Below are 19,245 nucleotides of genomic sequence, written 5' to 3' on the forward strand. Positions count from 1 at the left end.
TGCTGTTGCGTGATGGGAAGCTGTAAAACTGGTCACTGTTCAGCTGAAAACGCCATAAAACAGTGTGAAGAAATAAGACCCTTTCCTGACTCAAAGTACCTGACATTGCTGTACAATCTTTCACATGCTACTGACATGGAGCTGCTGAGATGCTGCATCATCTTTATAGAGATGCCAACATTTAAGAAATCCATTAAATAATGTGCTGGATAGTACAAGCAGGAGAAAAGGGGGGGGGGGGGGACAGCGGGTTATGTGCATGTGAGTGGCAGTGGCAGGATATTTTGATGCATTGCTAAATCAGACATTACTACGAATCAACCCAAAATTGAAAAAATGCAGTATATTCAAAGATTAATACAGAGCTTTTTTTTACCTGCTAGAGTTTGATGTTGTCTCAGATCAGAACTATATTTCTGAAGTACAAGTTGAAGGCTCATGTTTTGAACGAATACTCTAGTTGCCCCCTTAGCAGCTAGCAGCTCCTGATTGTTAAAATTACACTGGTGACATGCTTTTTGTTTTGATGCCATGTGTTTGTGTGTTTAACTAGCACACCCATTTTTGTTCTCACACAACCATGCCCTGAAGCTACTTTCAAATCACCAACGTTTTCTTTAACAAACATCTTGCATCGTCACTGCATACTAAAGAGAAGTTGTGCTCAACAAGGAATGTCGTAAATAACAATTCTGCATTTGTTGCCAAACTTTCATCTTACAAGGATTCAGCAAAAACTGTTAAATTCTTGTTTGTGTCCCTCAGCTTCAGTGTAGGTCAACAAATTTTGCTACCCACATATTTACGGCAATTGTCTCTTCCATCAGACAACTGAAAAATTCCAGCTATACACACTACTACAAAGCGCGTGTGAATCAGATTTGGAGGAGCGCAGTAGACAGGGCCATGCTTTCAAGTATTCTTCCCTAAATTTTTTAAACAATTCTTGGTTTCTTAACACTGTCACTAGTCCCTGTACTGTCATCACACACTTTTGCTGCACCTGAAATTCTTTCATTGTTTATTTCAAAATCTTTTGAACATATTTCCCTGACACATGCCTAGTATGCACTAGAAAAGAATTCTACATTAATGTGTTTATGATAAATGTAATAAACACTTGTTAACATGTCACACACACAAACATTAACCACCAAACAGAACTCGACTGCAATTTGTCATCGCAACACAACAAAGACATCTCTAGGAGCAGCTTGCCAGGAATAGACATATGATTAGCAAAGACAACAACTGTGCAAGATATACCACTTCATATCTAGTTATACATTATGAAGGGTGAAGTCATATACCATACATAGTATTTGGTGGAATGAGAAGTCTACAAAGGGCAGAAAAAGGACAAGTATACCAAGAAATATTGTTGAGAATTCAAGTTGTAACGAATGATTTTTTCTTGAGCATCCTTTTGAGCACTTTATACGCTTACTCTTATAAATCAACAAAAAATTTAAAAAATATTAATTTTTGCTACATCATTCATAAAGTCATAATTATTGATGGAAATTTGTAATTATTTGAATGATTTGTCATAGTTGGCATCTTTTTGTTAAGTATGCCCTACTGAACCCACCAATTCTATATTAACAGGACAGCTGTAGGATCTCTACCAATGCAAGCAGCAATATCACAGAACAAAAAACTGCATTCTTGATAGGATGTGTCTTTCTAGTATCAACTTCCAATACATTTGGTAGAGGTTTCTCCTCCTTACACAAGGCATAAAATGAACTTCTCAAAAATAAACAACATTCAAATGCAATTTCTGAATGAGAAACCTTTTGCGTAAGATTTCCTTGTATACAGAATGTAAATAGCATCACTCCTGTCTGCCTGGTGTAGTTGCACTGAAATGCTAATTATTGGCATATTGCACTATGTAGTGCGCTTCATGTAAATTTGACATTTGCGACCTGCCACTTTCGCAGTTCTGTCGTTTTAATGGCCAGCAGTACACAAAAAACTTGGTAAGGACCAAAATGGAACTAAAAAAGAAACTGACAAGTTCAGCATCTTAGAAAATGAATTTTATGAAGACATGAAGGAGCAACATAAAGCAACAGTTGAAGTCCATAATGCTTGGAAGCCTCAATCCAGTAACAGATTTCAAATGGTTGCTGGTGAGTTAAGAACTTGTTTTCACAATCTTATTCAATGTGAAAGAACTCATAGTATAAAGGCCAGTCTCTTGTCATCCGAACACAGTTAAGGGTCTATGAAATACAAGACTGCAGAACGCCTATCAGATAAAGTAAGATGCATATGTTTCATGTGACAGATTTCAGACATGTAATGGAGGCAGAGGTGTGTGTGTGTGTGTGTGTGTGTGTGTGTGTGTGTGTGTGCGCGCGCGCACGCGCGCTCTGTTGTTAATAATGACAACATTCTGCCAATGTGTTAAGCAAGAGCTATGGTCAGAATCTCAAATTCTTTGTGCCTACTAAGCATGTATATGCATGCACAGTAGATGCATACATTTCACAATGACAATTGTACAGTATATTCACCATACATATGTTAATTAGTTGCGGAAACTAACATCTGAAACATTAACAGACGTACAGAAAATACCACACACACATTTTCCAGCTGAATCAACAGTATCAAAACACTCACATATTATCAACTATGTATCTCCCTGTAAATAAACTACTGTAAAGAAGAAAAACATCATGCTTCTATACTACTCAATAAGCAAGTAAATGCAAATAAAGTTAAAAAAACCAAAACAATCATGACTGTTAAAACAGTGCCTCCCAACATGCATTGCGAAGACTCCACCACAGACCTATCCATTTCCAATGACAGCCGCAGTGTGTGTAAAATGGCTAAAATGTCAACTGATGAGGTATATAAAAGGCATACCTGATGGAAAAAAATTAACTGTCCAAGTAATAACACGGATAATGTAGTTATTTAAAAAAACTGACGAAAACCTACTATATAATAAACAACTCTATTCCAAAATTATGTCCAAGATTGAGAAATAAACAGCCATTCCTGGTGAACAAAATCAACTGCACAAGAAAAGTGATAACCAACATACCCTTAATCATCTTCGGAAGACATTACATGAAATCACATCACACTCATGATGAAATGCATATAATATAAAGATAACAGAAGACAGTGTGATTTAAACAGTTGCCATTCTCTGGGATAATTAATAAGACGAAATAATTTTTAACTTTGAATAATTTTTCAACATGAAAAATCATTGAAAAGGTGCATGGGGAAAGGGGGGGAGAGGGCAGAGAGAATCATTGTAGGCAAACATTGAAAACAGCACAGCAGATTAGGTTTTTCAATTTCAAATTTGGTGAAGACACTGCAAATCTTGACTAAAACCTGTTGTAGCCTCAGCTATTAACACTGGGTAATTTCCAGTGCATTCTGTATGTCTCTTATTCACAAATTGCATTTTTCTGCTACTGGATAACTTAATATACAGATTGCCTGCGCCCCCCCCCCCCCACCCCAAAGCCAGGAAATAATAATATACAGTTATCTTTTATCCATGTTACACTAATATATACATTATTTATCCCATTCTATTCCCTTCTACTGTCATTACAATGGTCCCTAATCCCACTGTAATAGCTCCATTGGATATATCAACATACATAGACTACAGAAAAAATTGGCCACAGTGTTATTTACTGGATCATTCCAGTACTTGCTATATGGTATTACAGAAAAATTACAGGTAATCTTTAAGTATCAATTCAGTTTCTTCCACTATGTCATTAGTTAAATAAAATAAATTATCTTTAAACCACTTTAAATAAATATTGCTCCTTCCAATATTTATCTTCCAACACAGAACAGTGTTTACATGATAGTCATATGCATATATATGAATGAGCCCATTAGGACTTACGTAAAGTACTTAGTGGCGTGCATTTGCCTTTCTTTGTGCCCATACTTCTTTCATTCTTTTGCTGTGGGTTTCTTTTCTTTCTTGAGACCACGTTGTTCCAGTCTTCTTCTTTGGTTCCTCCTCTCGGTCAGCTTGCCACTTGTCAATTTTGGATCAGAAGATTTCCGTTTTGGATATCCTCTGGTGTAATTCCTGCTAGTTTCAGATCTGTTTTGATTTTGCTAATCCATTTCATTGGGTCTGTTTTAGATTTACTCCTGTCTTCATAGAATTCAACTATTTGCTTTGTAAGTCTGTCCGGATTCATTCTTTCCATGTGTTCATAGAATCTTAATCTGTGTTTTCTAATGTCATTGTGAATATTAGAGTAATGTTTGTGTTATATCCACAGATTAACACACATGTGCGAACAAAATATTTTTATTAGGTGGAGCAAGGCCACCGCGTAATTTTACAAAAAGAAAAACTTCCTTTAAAAAAAGCTGCTTCTCCTACCAAAATTTTATAACAAGCCAAAGAATTAGGCCACCTTATTGAATTGAAATATTAGCAACTCATCTGAATTTACGCTCCTTTGTCGGGTTTTCTCTCGACGCTTTCCGGCGGATGCTGAGGAAGTAGATGGGCGCAGAGTCCAGGGTCATTGGCCGGTGTAGCAAAGACATGGCACCTGGACGTTCCGGCTGCGTCAACGTATCTTCCAGACGGCAGTCCGCGGCGAGTCTAAAGACGCCTGCTTCCCTTTCTTCCGGCTATTTAACACGGGGGCTCCAGCCTTCCTCCACTGAGTCCGGAGTGGTGATTGGCGGCTGTTGGCAATCCCTGACTGGTGGATGGTGATATCATAGTGTGACCAAACGCGCAGGAAAAAGGCTCGTGCACGTGCATAGTTCGTGACTGATTGAATGTTTGGCGGTAAGACCTCTAGCGCCGGCTGGTGGAACACGCTGGCACTGCGTTGCAGGCGCCGCTTAACTCTCCCGCGGTAACTGACCATTGCGTTTGTGTGGCTGTGCGCACCACAGCAGTTTGATTTCCTGTTTTCCCCTAAGCCAATACTGTTCATCTACAAGTTTAAGACCTAAATTTTCTCTTATGATCTTCCGTTCCTTTTTCTGAAAGTTTTCTATGTCTGTTTTCCTGTTTAAAATTAGTGTCTCTGATCCATATAGGCATTCTGTTTTTATGACAGTAATGTAATGTCATAGTTTTGTGTGCTTGAACACACTTTTTATTGTAGATATTTTGAGTGAGTTGATAAGCAATGTCCATCTTCTGTCATCTGACTTGTTGGCTTTCACTTCTATTTCATTTTTCTGAATCGTTTCACCGAGATATTTAAATTGTGGAAATCATTTAATTTTATTTATTTATTATTATTATTATTATTATTATTATTATTATTATTATTATTCTTTCTTGTCTCAGAAGTTATGTCTGGTTAAAAATTGAAAAAGTGACGCGGACCTTGATCAAGCGTGACTTCCTTTTAACTGTACGGTATATGTTACATTGCGTTTAGGAACTTTCGGTTAATTGAACATGTATCAATAATTACAGATTTCTGTAGTTGTATATATAAGTTTGGATGTAGCTGTATTGCGTTGATGTACTGGTGGATATTGCATGGTATGACTCCTGTAGTTGAAAAATTGGTATAATGTCAACTTTATCCTGATGCCACATGTCCTTGACTTCCTCAGCCAGTTGGATGCATTTTTCAATTTTTTCTCCTGTTTTCTTCTGTATATTTGCTGTGTTGGGTATGGATATTTCAATTAGTTGTGTTAATTTCTTCTTTTTATTGGTGAGTATGATGTCAGGTTTGTTATGTGGTATTGTTTTATCTGTTATAATGGTTCTGTTCCAGTATAATTTGTATTCATCATTCTCCAGTACATTTTGTGGTGCATACTTGTATGTGGGAACGTGTTGTTTTATAAGTTTATGTTGTAAGGCAAGCTGTTGATGTATTATTTTTGCTACATTGTCATGTCTTCTGGGGTATTCTGTATTTGCTAGTATTGTACATCTGCTTGTGATGTGATCTACTGTTTCTATTTGTTGTTTGCAAAGTCTGCATTTATCTGTTGTGGTATTGGGATCTTTAATAATATGCTTGCTGTAATATCTGGTGTTTATTGTTTGATCCTGTATTGCAATCATGAATCCTTCCGTCTCACTGTATATATTGCCTTTTCTTAGCCATGTGTTGGATGCGTCTTGATCGATGTGTGGCTGTGTTAGATGATACGGGTGCTTGCGATGTAGTGTTTTCTTTTTCCAATTTACTTTCTTCGTATCTGTTGATGTTATGTGATCTAAAGGGTTGTAGAAGTGGTTATGAAATTGCAGTGGTGTAGCAGATGTATTTATATGAGTGATTGCTTTGTGTATTTTGCTAGTTTCTGCTCGTTCTAGAAAGAATTTTCTTAAATTGTCTACCTGTCCATAATGTAGGTTTTTTATGTCGATAAATCCCCTTCCTCCTTCCTTTCTGCTTAATGTGAATCTTTCTGTTGCTGAATGTATGTGATGTATTCTATATTTGTGGCATTATGATCGTGTAAGTGTATTGAGTGCTTCTAGGTCTGTGTTACTCCATTTCACTACTCCAAATGAGTAGGTCAATATTGGTATAGCATAGGTATTTATAGCTTTTGTCTTGTTTCTTGCTGTCAATTCTGTTTTCAGTATTTTTGTTAGTCTTTGTCTATATTTTTCTTTTAGTTCTTCTTTAATATTTGTATTATCTATTCCTATTTTTTGTCTGTATCCTAGATATTTATAGGCATCTGTTTTCTCCATCGCTTCTATGCAGTCACTGTGGTTATCCAATATGTAATCTTCTTGTTTAGTGTGTTTTCCCTTGACTATGCTATTTTTCTTACATTTGTCTGTTCCAAAAGCCATTTTATATCATTGCTGAATACTTCTGTTATCTTTAGTAATTGGTTGAGTTGTTGATTTGTTGCTGCCAGTAGTTTTAGATCATCCATGTATAGCAAATGTTCCAGTGATATTGTATCCACAATTTGTATTATTTAGCATGTTGGATAGTGGGTTCAGAGCAAGGCAGAACCAGAAAGGACTTAATGAATCTCCTTGGTATATTCCACGCTTAATCTGTATTGGCTGTGATGTGATATTATTTGAATTGGTTTGGATATTAAGTGTGGTATTCCAATTTTTCATTACTATGTTTAGGAACTGTATCAATTTAGGATCTACTTTGTATATTTCCAATATTTGTAGTAACCATGAGTGGGGTACACTATCAAAAGCTTTTTGGTAATCAATGTATGCGTAGTGTAGCGACCTTTGTTTAGTTTTAGCTTGATATGTCACCTCTGCATCTATTATCAGTTGCTCTTTACATCCTCGTGCTCCTTTGCAACAGCCTTTTTGTTCTTCATTTATAATTTTGTTCTGTGTTGTATGTGTCATTAATTTCTGTGTAATGACTGAAGTTAATATTTTGTATATTGTTGGTAGGCATGTTATGGGGCGATATTTAGCTGGGTTTGGTGTGTCTGCTTGATCTTTAGGTTTCAGATAAGTTATTCCATGTGTAAGTGTATCAGGGAATGTGTATGGGTCTGCAATGTAACTGTTAAATAATTTAGTTAGATGTGAATGTGTTGAGGTGAACTTCTTTAGCCAGAAATTTGCTATTTTATCTTTTCCAGGGGCTTCCCAATTGTGAGTAGAATTAATAGCTTGGGTGACTTCATGTTGCAAAATTATCACTTCAGGTATTTGTGGTATCATCTTGTATGTGTCTGTTTCTGCTTGTATCCACCGTGCATGCCTGTTATGTTGTACCAGGTTTGACCATATGTTGCTCCAGAAGTGTTCCATGTCTGTTATGTTTGGTGGATTGTCTATTTTAATGTGTGTGTTATCTATTGTCTGGTAAAATTTCTTTTGATTTGCGTTGAATGTTTGGTTTTGTTTCCTTCTACTTTCACTTTTTTGGTATCTCCTAAGTCGTTTGGCCAATGCTTGTAATTTCTGCTTCTTCTCATCTAATTGCTCTATCGCTTCTTGTTGTGAGATTTTACCTAACGTTTTTCGTTTTTTTTTCTGACATTTCATTTCTTATAAATTGTGTTAGCTGTCCGATGTCCTTTCTCAGTTTTTCTATTCTGATCTGTAGCCTGTGTTGCCATGCTGGTTTTGTGGGTTTCTTCTGTGTGTTGGTTGGTTCTGATCTCAGCCTAGTGTGTATATTTAGTGTAGTGAGTGCTCCTATATAAACCAGTAGTTGTAACTCTTCCATAGTTGTATATTCATTTATTTTGTTGTGTATGATTGTGTTGATAGTTTTTATTGTTGTTTCGACTTGTGGGTTACTTGGCGGTCTATGCAAGAATGGTCTAATGTCTGTGTTTGTGCCTTTGTATTCTATATATGTCAGCTGAAATTTTTCTTCTATATCTAACATGTATGTCACTTCGTGTTCTATTTGTGCTTGTTCTGGTGGCTGTCGCAAGATTTCGTTTTCCTCTGATTGTTTAATTGATGTGCGTTGTTCTTTGTTTGTTTGCTCTGGGATGTTTGAGTCCATTACTCTATTTTCTTCTTCTTCTGTTGGCACATTATTTTGTTCCAGTATTTGTTGTACTTGTTGTTTGATGTTTTCTAATTCTGACTGGGGTATCCTGTTATTTTTCATCATTACACGGATCTGATCAGCTAGTCATTGTTCTGTTAAAAATTTTAATTCTGGGTATCTGGTAATAAATGTTGTGTATACTTGTGATCTGTATCCAGTTGTGTTGGTTCCTAGGTTTGTTGCTTGGTAATAACAGAACATGAGGTGTCGATTAACTTCATCTGACCATCTCATCCTCTGCCTTTGTTTTCCTTCTAGGGTGGTTGCAGGAAGCATATCCTGCAAAACACCTCTATTTGGATTTAAATCATTTTCCAGTTGGCTAGCAGTGTCGTTACCATTGTGGGCGGGCATAGGGTTCAAGTGTCGTCCCCGACCATGACGGCGCTTGTCCGAGGCTTCTTTAGTTCTGTCCTGAACCAACTCATCACACTAAAAGGGGGGTTAGCCCTATTAGTGGTTTGTTCTTTTCGTCGCCTTTTACGACTGGCAGAACATATTATTATTATTATTATTATTATTATTATTATTATTATTATTATTATTATTATTACAAGTTTTATCTACAGTCAGACCTCCAAATTGTCTTCTCTAGGTACAAAACTTTTTGTCTTGTAGATACTGTGAGCATATTTCATTTTCTGAAGCACTGAAATGACAAAGTAAACAGTACTAGACAAAATGGTGCTGTGAGAGTGATTCGTTTCTTGGGTTTTATAAAAAATCTTGGTCATTTGAGCTTACATTTGAGACAAATATTCCAGCACCATGATGGGGTGAAATGTGTTATGAATCACTAAAAATGTACAGACATTGACCGGAAATATTACCAGCACCAGGAATTAAGCTTCAAAGCTACATATCTAACATAGTTATGTTAGAAAGACCAATGTTACAGCCAGTTATGAATGAAGAAGTAACTGACCATCTGTTACAGAAAAATTCGGTGACCATAACCAATATCCCCCAGTGGACCATCGCAAGCACAAATTATAAACGTAATAAAACTAAAGACAAACAAAGCAAAGTGAAATCACCGTGTGTCTTTTGCCAACCTGCTGCGGCGAGCTGCGCTGTCACCTCATCATTCATAGCAGCGGCCATCAAGTCACCGCCTTCGACATATTGCGTGCTAGAGCCTGGGGAAGATGGACATCCATCGTCATCTTCCTCATCAGTAACTACAGCATGAGCATGTGCTGTGTCTGCACCATGCAGCACAGTCAGCGAATCTGCTGTCTGTGCATTCATTGCAGACTCCTGCGGAAGCAAATAATTCATCTCAACACTCACTGTTCAGATTTGTGATAGACTACCAACAGGTAAAGGATAAGAACAAAGTATTATTTGACAAGGAAATACAACTTTATGTGACATTACATAAATATCAATAGGGCAAACTTCTTCGTGCACATTAATATGTCATTCTATTTTTACTGCCACACCAACAACTTTGTGACTACATATAAGTATACACAAGCATACCAAGTTTTTTTTTTTTTAATTTAAAAAACATTTGTGTCACTTAGCAGTCCAATCAGAAATGTCAGCAGTTACTAATGACATTCTGTAAGAAATGTCTGGTGGGGTATTAAGAAAAGAAAGGAGTCTGAAGATATTGTTTCATTACAAGATATCAGAGTGGAAGGAAAAGAAGTGCAAAAGGTGCCAGCAAAATAATTGACATAATGCCTGTGAAAGACAAGAAATCACTCAAAACTAGAAAAATGTTGTAATTGTTATAACTCACAAGAAATATAACAGACAAGAAAAAACAGCTGCAGGTCAAAAGTGCTCCCAGGTGTCAGGAGTTTCCTTAAGCTTACTTGGCCGTAGGAGTGTCTCAGTTGTGAAGAACAACTGTATGAAAACTTCATGCATGATCCAGCATTTTTCCTCACATCTCAGTATTCGTTGATAGTTGGTTCCCACCCAAACAGCAATTGCTGTCATATAGTAAGAGATATTTGTACCAAGTTCAGTTGAAATTGGTTCTGTGCTTTAGGAAGAGATGTGGAACATTTATTTTTTAAACATTGTTCTTACAGGTTTATCACAGGGACCGACAAAAATGTTCATAGAAAGAAGGAACTGCTTAAAAGTGGACTTGTTAATATGGGGTTTTACTGTATCCCTGACGAGTCATTGACAGACGTAGAAGTAACTTCTAGCATGTTCCACAGGAAGTGTAATGTGACCCATTATGTTTGTATTGTATATTAATGTCCTAACAGACAACAATAGTAACCCCAGACTTTTTACAGAGTGACACAGTTATCTATACAGAAGCACTATCTGAAGAAAGCTGCACAAATGTCCTAACAGATTTTGATAGGATTTCAAAGTTGTGCAAAGACTGGAAACTTATTTTAAATGCTCAAGAAGGTAAAAATATGCACCTCACAAAACACAAAAATATATTATCCAATGACTACAGTATCAGTTACTAATGACCCGTTACTGGAATCAGTAAATTCATACAAATGCCAGACCAAAATAATGTGTCAGGATGTGAAATCAAATGATCACATAGGCTCATTCATGAGTAAACATGTCACAGACTTCTATTCATGCATACAATACTGCAAAAATGCCATTAGTTTACAATGGGTTTCTGCTTGCAAAATATCTGTGGAAGCCACTCTACACTATTGCTCAACTGTGTGAGCCTGGGACCCATATCACATAGGACTAACGGGGGGATACTGGACGCATACACGGAAGTGCAACACAAATAGCCACATGTTAGCTTAACTTATGTGAAACTTGGGAGAGCGTCATGGAAATACTGAAAAAACCTGAACTGCCAGGCACTCAAAGATGGCATCAACTATCCTGTGACCGCCTACTTATAAAAATTAAAAAAACCAGCCATAAATGAGGAATCTAGGAATGCATTATACAGAGACAAGATTACACAACTTACAGTGCACACACAAAGGCATTTAAGCAGCATTTATATGATCCATATGCAAATGGAATGGGAAGAAACTTTAAGAGACAGTACAATGGGACGTAACGTTTGCCATGCACTTCACAGTGGGCTGCAGAGTAAGGATGACTATGTAAATTTTGAAAATCTTTAACTTTATTTCAACACAGCTTTACTAACAGACATTTAGAAACAAGGTACCGATTGAGGGAAGTAAAGAATATGTGTGTCAATGCTACAGCTTCCATTACATTTAATCAGAACTGTGAGAACTTCATAACTGAAGGCGTAGTTAGTCATGGCTATTCCCTACTAGCATAATTGTTCTTAGCTGTCTTGCAGGACCTCCGACCAGGACATTAGGTAGTAATAGAATGTATTTTAATCACTTTCATTTTGCTGATAACACTGAGTTTTTGCTCGATACATAATGGAGATCCACACACAAGAAATTAGCAGGAAAAACAGGAAACAAACAGATGGACTAGCAAACACAGTGAAGTGAAAGACTTAATTATGACGGCAATGAAAATGGAATTGAGGTGAGCATGGCAGTTTGCCAGGTAAATGGAGTGTAGAGGGACCTAGGATGATCTTTACTGGATTCTGAGATATAAGAAAATAGAATGCATCATTGTCCTAACACAAGCGGAAAGATGACATTAAAATTAGAGGCAGGATCAAACATCTGAAGACCATGCTGCATGGGAAAGTCTAAAAGAGACCTTTATTCAGAAATGGATGTCAAGTAGCTAATGAAAATGACAAGATGTTGGCAACACTGCAAAGACCCATATTTTAATGTCATGCTGACTTCCTTAAAACATGGTTTTATAATGGTACATACAACTTCCCTACAAATTACTAAATATTACAAAACTGCACATAAATGAAAAGAAGTATTTGCTCATGTTAGCATTCTCAAAGAGTTTTGAACTGTGGTATTATCAAAGCATGCTTAAGGTGGAAAGAATATATATTAACAGAAAATCTTTGAAGCACTTCCTGTGAAAAAGACAGAGGCAATAAGAGCCAAATGTGAAATTCAACAGATCAAGTACAAAGGTGGTGTATGGGAAATAGGCATCTAATGCCAATGGAACAGGTTTTTTGAGAAAAAGAAATTGCATGTACACCTCCCTCCCATCTGCTCCAGTTCTTAATGCAAATGGTGACTGTACAAAATGTAGAATAATTATGCAGTTCCTGATTAGATTTCATTTTCTTGAAAGACAATAAAAATTGTTATGGCAGCATGTGTGTACCCTTGGAAATCAAAAACTGATTTCTAGATAATTTTGAAAGGAGTATCATTTAGTGTTCTTTAAATACAGTAGCAGTCTGCTGACTTGGGAAAGGCACATGAAAACTGTTTCAAACAAATACTGTAATATTTTAACAGTGGAGTAATAGTCAAAGTAAATTATTACAGAACTCCAATTGTGGTTATGTTGGTTTTTTGTTTTGTTTTGTTTTGTGAAGTGCACAAATTTAAATTTCTGAACCTCTAACGCAAGCTGCCTATCTTTACAATGCTTTGAAATATCATCAAGATCTAACTGAATATCTGTGTAGACATTTCATGTTGAAGATGGTTTTTGAGAGAGCACCAGCATGACAATTGTTTGCCTGAATGTTGATAAGATATTCTCCATCAAATGAAACTACCCTCTAGTCAGGATGCACCTTGCATATTTTGCAATTGGATCCAGTCATGTATCCAACAGCTCTTTTCTCCAGATTGATCAGTAGCCTAAAAGTAAATATGGAACTGAATTTTGAAGTGTGGGTATTGCACAGAGAACTGAGAAAATGATAGCTGCATAATCTATAATACAAGATTGTAATTAAATTTACCAACACTGGTACTTAAAAATCTCCTTTAAAATAATAAGTTATTGAAGTGACTTATAAGCCTGAAACAATAATAGTTCCTGGCAGTTTTCTGCATACTTACCAGATATCTCTCAGTAACTGCTTTACCAGTTCTAACATGTTACAGTGTCACATCACTCTGGTAATTCATATCAGCATAGAATTATTAGCCACATGAAACTGAGAAACATGGCACCTTATTTTGCTGCAAGTGAAAGAAAATGCCAAACTACATATCAATAAATGTGTTAGGTCTACAGAAAATTATAACTGGCAAAAATTTTACAATCGGCACTAAACAAAAAGCATTCATCCAACATAGACAGTATTCCATATAATGATAAGGAAGTTCAAATAAATGTGTCAACAATGGTTATACTACGTGTAGTTGAAAGTTAATGGATTAGGTTTTCCTGTTTCCATTCCACTAGCACTTTTCAAGGGCTACTTCACAGCTATCTTAATATAATTCTTATGTCAACAGTAGCACCACAATTGCCAATTTGCTAGTTTCTATATATTAGACACCAATTTTGTCCAACACGGTGCAGCATAATGCAATGAAGCAAATATATACAGTACTGTCCTTTATGTAAACTAACGTTTTGCATACCACTGCAGCTCTGCTGTCTGTTTTAATATCTTTCTTTCATTTACTTCCCTATGGCTAAATGCTTCATACAAGTCTGAGATTACTATAAATATTTTGTGCCACATTATTAATACGCAAATACAATGCTAAACTTCTGTTTATTGCAAACAGAACTTAGTAGAAACCAATTTCATTTAATTGCATATACTTCAAAAATTTGTTTCACTATTACTATCATCAGTTGCATCATACACTAGGAATAAACATGTTTTACAAAACTCACCACATTAAGTCTGTATTAACTTTCAACAAGAAAAGGTAGATTTTTCAAATCCCAAACCAACAGATCTGACAAATAATATCTGTTGGTATGAATTATGTACTTCAATGCTGGCAAAATATTTGTTGTGTGAACACAGTAGTGAATAACAATAACTATTATTACATTTTATTACTTCACCTGAACAATTTAAGCTCTTTCAGAACAATAGTGGACAGTCAGCTTCAGGAAGACTTCTGTAGGTGAATACAACTGATGCTCCTGATAATATACAAGGAGATTGCCACAGGCAAAGGAATTGGTCACATTTAGAGAATTGGTTTGAACAAAATGTGTTCCTGAATTATAAATACAAACAGGGAAACCAGTGTCACAATAATGTGAAATCATAATGGATGCATGACACCAACGGAGACATGTGTCCTATGATAATGGAATGAGGAAAGAGGCTCTCTTCCTCTTGAAGTTTTTTGGTCCATTTTATGTCACAGCTACACAGAAATGTGATGAAATCATGTCTTACAACTGTGACATGAATACCGTGAAAATGTGATGCACAAAAGTGATATATTGTATAATCACAATACCTAGTGGAAAGGTTCGCAGGAAATTTGCAAAACCATTTAGGTGTTTCGTTTCAGAGAATTCTTATTAAATGAGTGGCAAGGCTTGCACTAAAGCAAAGCACCTTCAATAGAGTAATGGAGATACAGTGAACTCATCAAAAATTACATTGGTCCCAGTGCTTCTACTTCTGACTGTAATGGTGACTAGCGAATCATTAAGACATACTGTTAACAGATGCTGACCATGATGAATTTTTTGCTTTTTCTAGCTTTCACACAACTACAATAAAAATGAATTGTTACTTTAAAAAAAAGTTATAATGAAAGGTGACATGTATATGCCAGCAGGGGATATTACCAAGCACATAAAAATTATAAAGCTACTACAGTTCACATGAAATAATGAAGTGTTTGTTACCCCTGCAAGCCACCTTGAAATAGTAGCTTTGGTGGGGGGGTTTACCAATACTATAAGGAGGGAGGTGGTACTTACTTACCCCTCTACACTCTCCACCTTGGGGCAATCTGTGCTTGGGTCACAGCAAATTCTGTCTACTTCCCATATCCCTCTCCAAAGGGCTAAAGAAAATGTGAAAAATTAAGTAAATATTTTTATTCCTTCAATAAATTATTTATTTCTGTCTATTTGTAGTCTTTACTATTCTTGTTACTATTTTTGATCTGCAATGCTAAAAGTTCTGTTAGATACACAGACTCCTTGGCACTCACTCATATTCTTCAGTCATAAGACAAAATATCAGATCATTTCTCAGATACAGTTAACTGAAGTAACAGATTAAGCCCCCTTAGTACTACAACGTTTTGCATCTGCCACATTATTACCTATAAATTATTGTGATAAAAAGATTTTTTTTTTTTAAATATCAGTTTGGTACATCAGTTCTTCTATATTAATATATCTATAATTGTACGTACCACAAGGTCTTGAAATGGAATTTATTCCGAACTGTGTCATAAGAATATGAATATCTTCTAGTTCACATTACAATCTGTCATGGTTCACAACCTCCCCTGTTAGAAGGACAAAAAATTATATTAATAATGTTTTCACTCACCATTCAAAATGCTTAAAGCCTCAGGTTTCAGTAAACACAGAGCAAGACGAATATTTGAAATGCTCTGTGACCATAACTTAACTGACAATTACAACAGACACATTACATTGAATAACAAGAACATAAAATTTAGTTTAGCAAATGGCTGTGGCAAGAGACATTCCACCCACAATGCACCTCCTCCCAACATGATTAAGGGCTAATGATGAATCATGTTTCAGAGCGAAGAATGCCTTCTAACCAGAAGATTCATAATAGTAAAAGTGAGAAAACAACCAGCTCTTGCACCAAAAGTAGTTTAAAATGTTATATCTGACGATAAAAACCCCTATCACGGAGAAAACAGATGATCACTTCAATTGTGCTTGTCATCTGCCATCCTGACAGACAAAGAAATCTGAAGACCATGCTTAGCATGGAGAACAAAAAGGATGGGGTATTCCACCAGGATAAGAGCAACCACAATGTAGGGGTAGCTAGTTACATAAAATAGACCTATGGGTCAGTCTGGTATGACCAACGAAGAGGCGGCATATGATGGTGTATTCTTCTGGATCTTGAAAGTGCACAGTTTATTAGGGGAAGCAATAGCCCATCAGATATGATTCCATCTCTGAGTGAGCAGAGGTTTCACCTGCACCTGAGATCATTTAACTAAATGTGGGATAAGTAATTGCTTCTCACACCAAAATTGGCCCGTTAATTCCCTGAGGTACCCACATGACTTGGAACCCAGGAAGACAACTGATCAGGTGGTATGATTATGATCAGAGTGAAAATCATAAATACCGGATATCGCCAGGTGACAAGAGTAACATAGGTAATGACATGGAGACTGCTCACTGACTCACTACATACTAGAATGAGGTTAAGAAAGACCCATTTTTATTACAGATGGCTGTGTTAACAGTTATCAGCTCCACATGTTTCCTACAATGGATGGTATTTCTGTCAAGCAGGATATGTAAAAGCATATCCTGTCTTCCTCCAGTAATTTTCAGGTTTGCAGCCAGATCCCATCAACATTCTGCCAAGATATTTTGGCCCAGAGACGTCCGGCCATCCTCAGGTGATTAGACGAAGTACTGAAGAGACCTGATGCAGTCAAGGTATTTATGGCAAATTCCATGCATGCAAATTGTATTGGTGGTTTACAGCACATGTGTTAGGAGGTGACATGTGCGAGGTAGCCAAGTAGTGTGTGCTGTCCTCAGTGGTGCAGTAAGTTTCCAGCTTCTGGGGCTCTGTAATTAAAGAATCCATGGAAATACGTCTTGTTGACAATTTAATGATCGTGATAACGGCTTTCAGCTGGATAAAAACTGGAATTCAATTATCAAAATTATGAGGTCACCGCGGAATCGACATGTTCAGTCAATACTCTGTGATTAGACTGTTCTTACTTCACCACTGAGGGCAGCACACACTTCTTGGCTGCCTCGTGCATGTCACCTAATGCATGTGCTGTAAACCGCCAGTATGATTCGCATGCGTGGAATTCGCCATAAATACCATGACTGCATCAGGTCTCTTCAGTACTTCGCCTACTCACCTGAGGATGGCCAGACGTCTCTGGGCTGAAATATCATGGCAGAATGTTGATGGGATCGGGCTGAAAACCCAAAAATTACTGGAAGAAAAAATACGCCGGGAAAATTTCAGAAGTCACGTCATATCTGTCATATTCACAGTTTTAAAGCCATCAGTGTAAAAGATGGTAGCATCCTTAAACTACTAAAAACTGAAAGGAGCAGACAACAAAAGGTCAAGGGACGACAGAAATCTTAGGAACCTGAAATAGATTGGTCCTAATTCATGGCCTCTAAACCAAAAAAGGGGGTCCATGGGAAAACAAGGGGAGTACATTCTATGGAGAAGCGGAGGTCCTGGCAGAAGGTTGCGAGATGCGTTCGAACTGGTAATCTCACCTCAAGGCAGGTGTTGACCCTTTTATGGAAAGAGAATAGGGTATTTGGATGATCAGGAAATTATCAACTAGTGATTGCATAGGAGACCATGAGCTGATACTGAAGAGAGAAGATGCCTGCTTTCGCAAGCAGACTGTCTACATAACTAGTCCAGAAAGCATCAATGGCCAGTCATATTCCAAGATGATAGACTGAGGACAACAATTTCAAATTGAAGATGCTCCTGAGCACTGGTATGCACTGAAATCCCCAATTGGGAGAAAAGGGCTGGGTGGAAAATGGTTGGATTAAGGTTTTAATCTCAAGATAAGTAAATGCTCTGCCTGGAGACAAATGGTGATCATTAGGGCATCTGAACTTGCACTGCTATTGCTTCCAATTAGGTATGGAGAGGAATCCACTCCCTGGTGATATCAATGTGAACCAAATTCCAGCCTCCACCAGATGCTCTCTTGGGGTCAGTATACTTCCAACAGAATATATGGGAACTTCAAAGATTTGGGGAATGGTCATCAGTGAGGTTTTATCCTTGGAGAGCAACACAGATAGGAGAACAAGAGGAAATTAGTTGTTGTAGGTCTGGCAAATGACAGTAATATTCATGGCAGTTCCACTGCGTCATCACGTTGAGAGTATCCTGATCAGTGGTGGAGGACAGTTCATACCCCAGTATCACTGTGTCAACAGTAGCTGCAGATCATCAATGAACAGTGGTTCAGTATCTGACAGCACAAGCAAATCTGGGGTTGCCTGAGTCATAAGAGTAGCCTTCTGCAGAGATTTCTCCTTCGCTTTCACATCATTTGGTGGTCAATATTCCTCTGCGGGTTTATCAACTGCAGATGTAGGAATAGAAGAAGAGCAGGCAGCCCTGAGACCTACAGTCCATGGCTCCTCTAGCCACTGACTGGTGATGGATCTCTTGATCTGTAGATTTTCGGGGAGAGAAAGCCCTGTCATCGGTAGACGGCAGAGGAGGGTGCAACTTCTCCTGCCAGATATAGGGAATGGTTCTCGAAGATGGTGCTGCAGGAACCATATGAGGGGAGAGCCTATCCCTGTGGCCAAGTTGATTTGAGCAAGTACCAGATGGTCACAGTACACCAGATACTGCTAATGACTTGACAACAGTAATGGCAAAGGTCAGTATAATTAACACTAGCTACAAATGTTTTTTGTTTTTTTCGTTTTTTGAGTTTCAAAATTTGAAAGTCCAACTGTGACCTGAGGAAAGCAAAGCAAAATCTCAGTTTTTAAATGTTTTACAAACAAATATCCAGTGGGATTATTGACCCAATTTAATTCTCATACCATGGCTATGATGACAAACAGCAAGTCAATAACACTAAGAAACAGCTGAAATGGTTAAAGCTGAACGGAGATCCAGGGCCCAGCGGAGTTCAATCAAGGCAGTCAGGTAGACGCAGAGTTTTGCAGACTTCATGAAAGTATTTAACACAAAGCTACACCTACAATTATC

At 37.2% G+C, this 19,245-nt stretch overlaps 1 protein-coding gene across 1 annotated transcript in view; it reads right to left on the minus strand.

Annotated features, from left to right (window-relative positions):
- The window catches only part of LOC126262354 (DNA-binding protein P3A2), a 130,017-nt gene that overhangs the window by 104,731 nt on the left and 6,041 nt on the right, over positions 1-19,245 (minus strand). Inside the window, exons 2-4 of the mRNA XM_049958930.1 lie at positions 15,698-15,793; positions 13,406-13,528; positions 9,554-9,776 (exon numbers count right to left, since the gene is read on the minus strand). Of these exons, the coding sequence (XP_049814887.1) occupies positions 9,554-9,767 (214 nt within the window). The 5' untranslated portion in view covers positions 9,768-9,776; positions 13,406-13,528; positions 15,698-15,793. The remainder of the gene's footprint in view (positions 1-9,553; positions 9,777-13,405; positions 13,529-15,697; positions 15,794-19,245) is intronic.

This window comes from Schistocerca nitens, chromosome 6, assembly GCF_023898315.1.
Source record: "Schistocerca nitens isolate TAMUIC-IGC-003100 chromosome 6, iqSchNite1.1, whole genome shotgun sequence".
NCBI classification, from domain to species: domain Eukaryota; kingdom Metazoa; phylum Arthropoda; class Insecta; order Orthoptera; family Acrididae; genus Schistocerca; species Schistocerca nitens.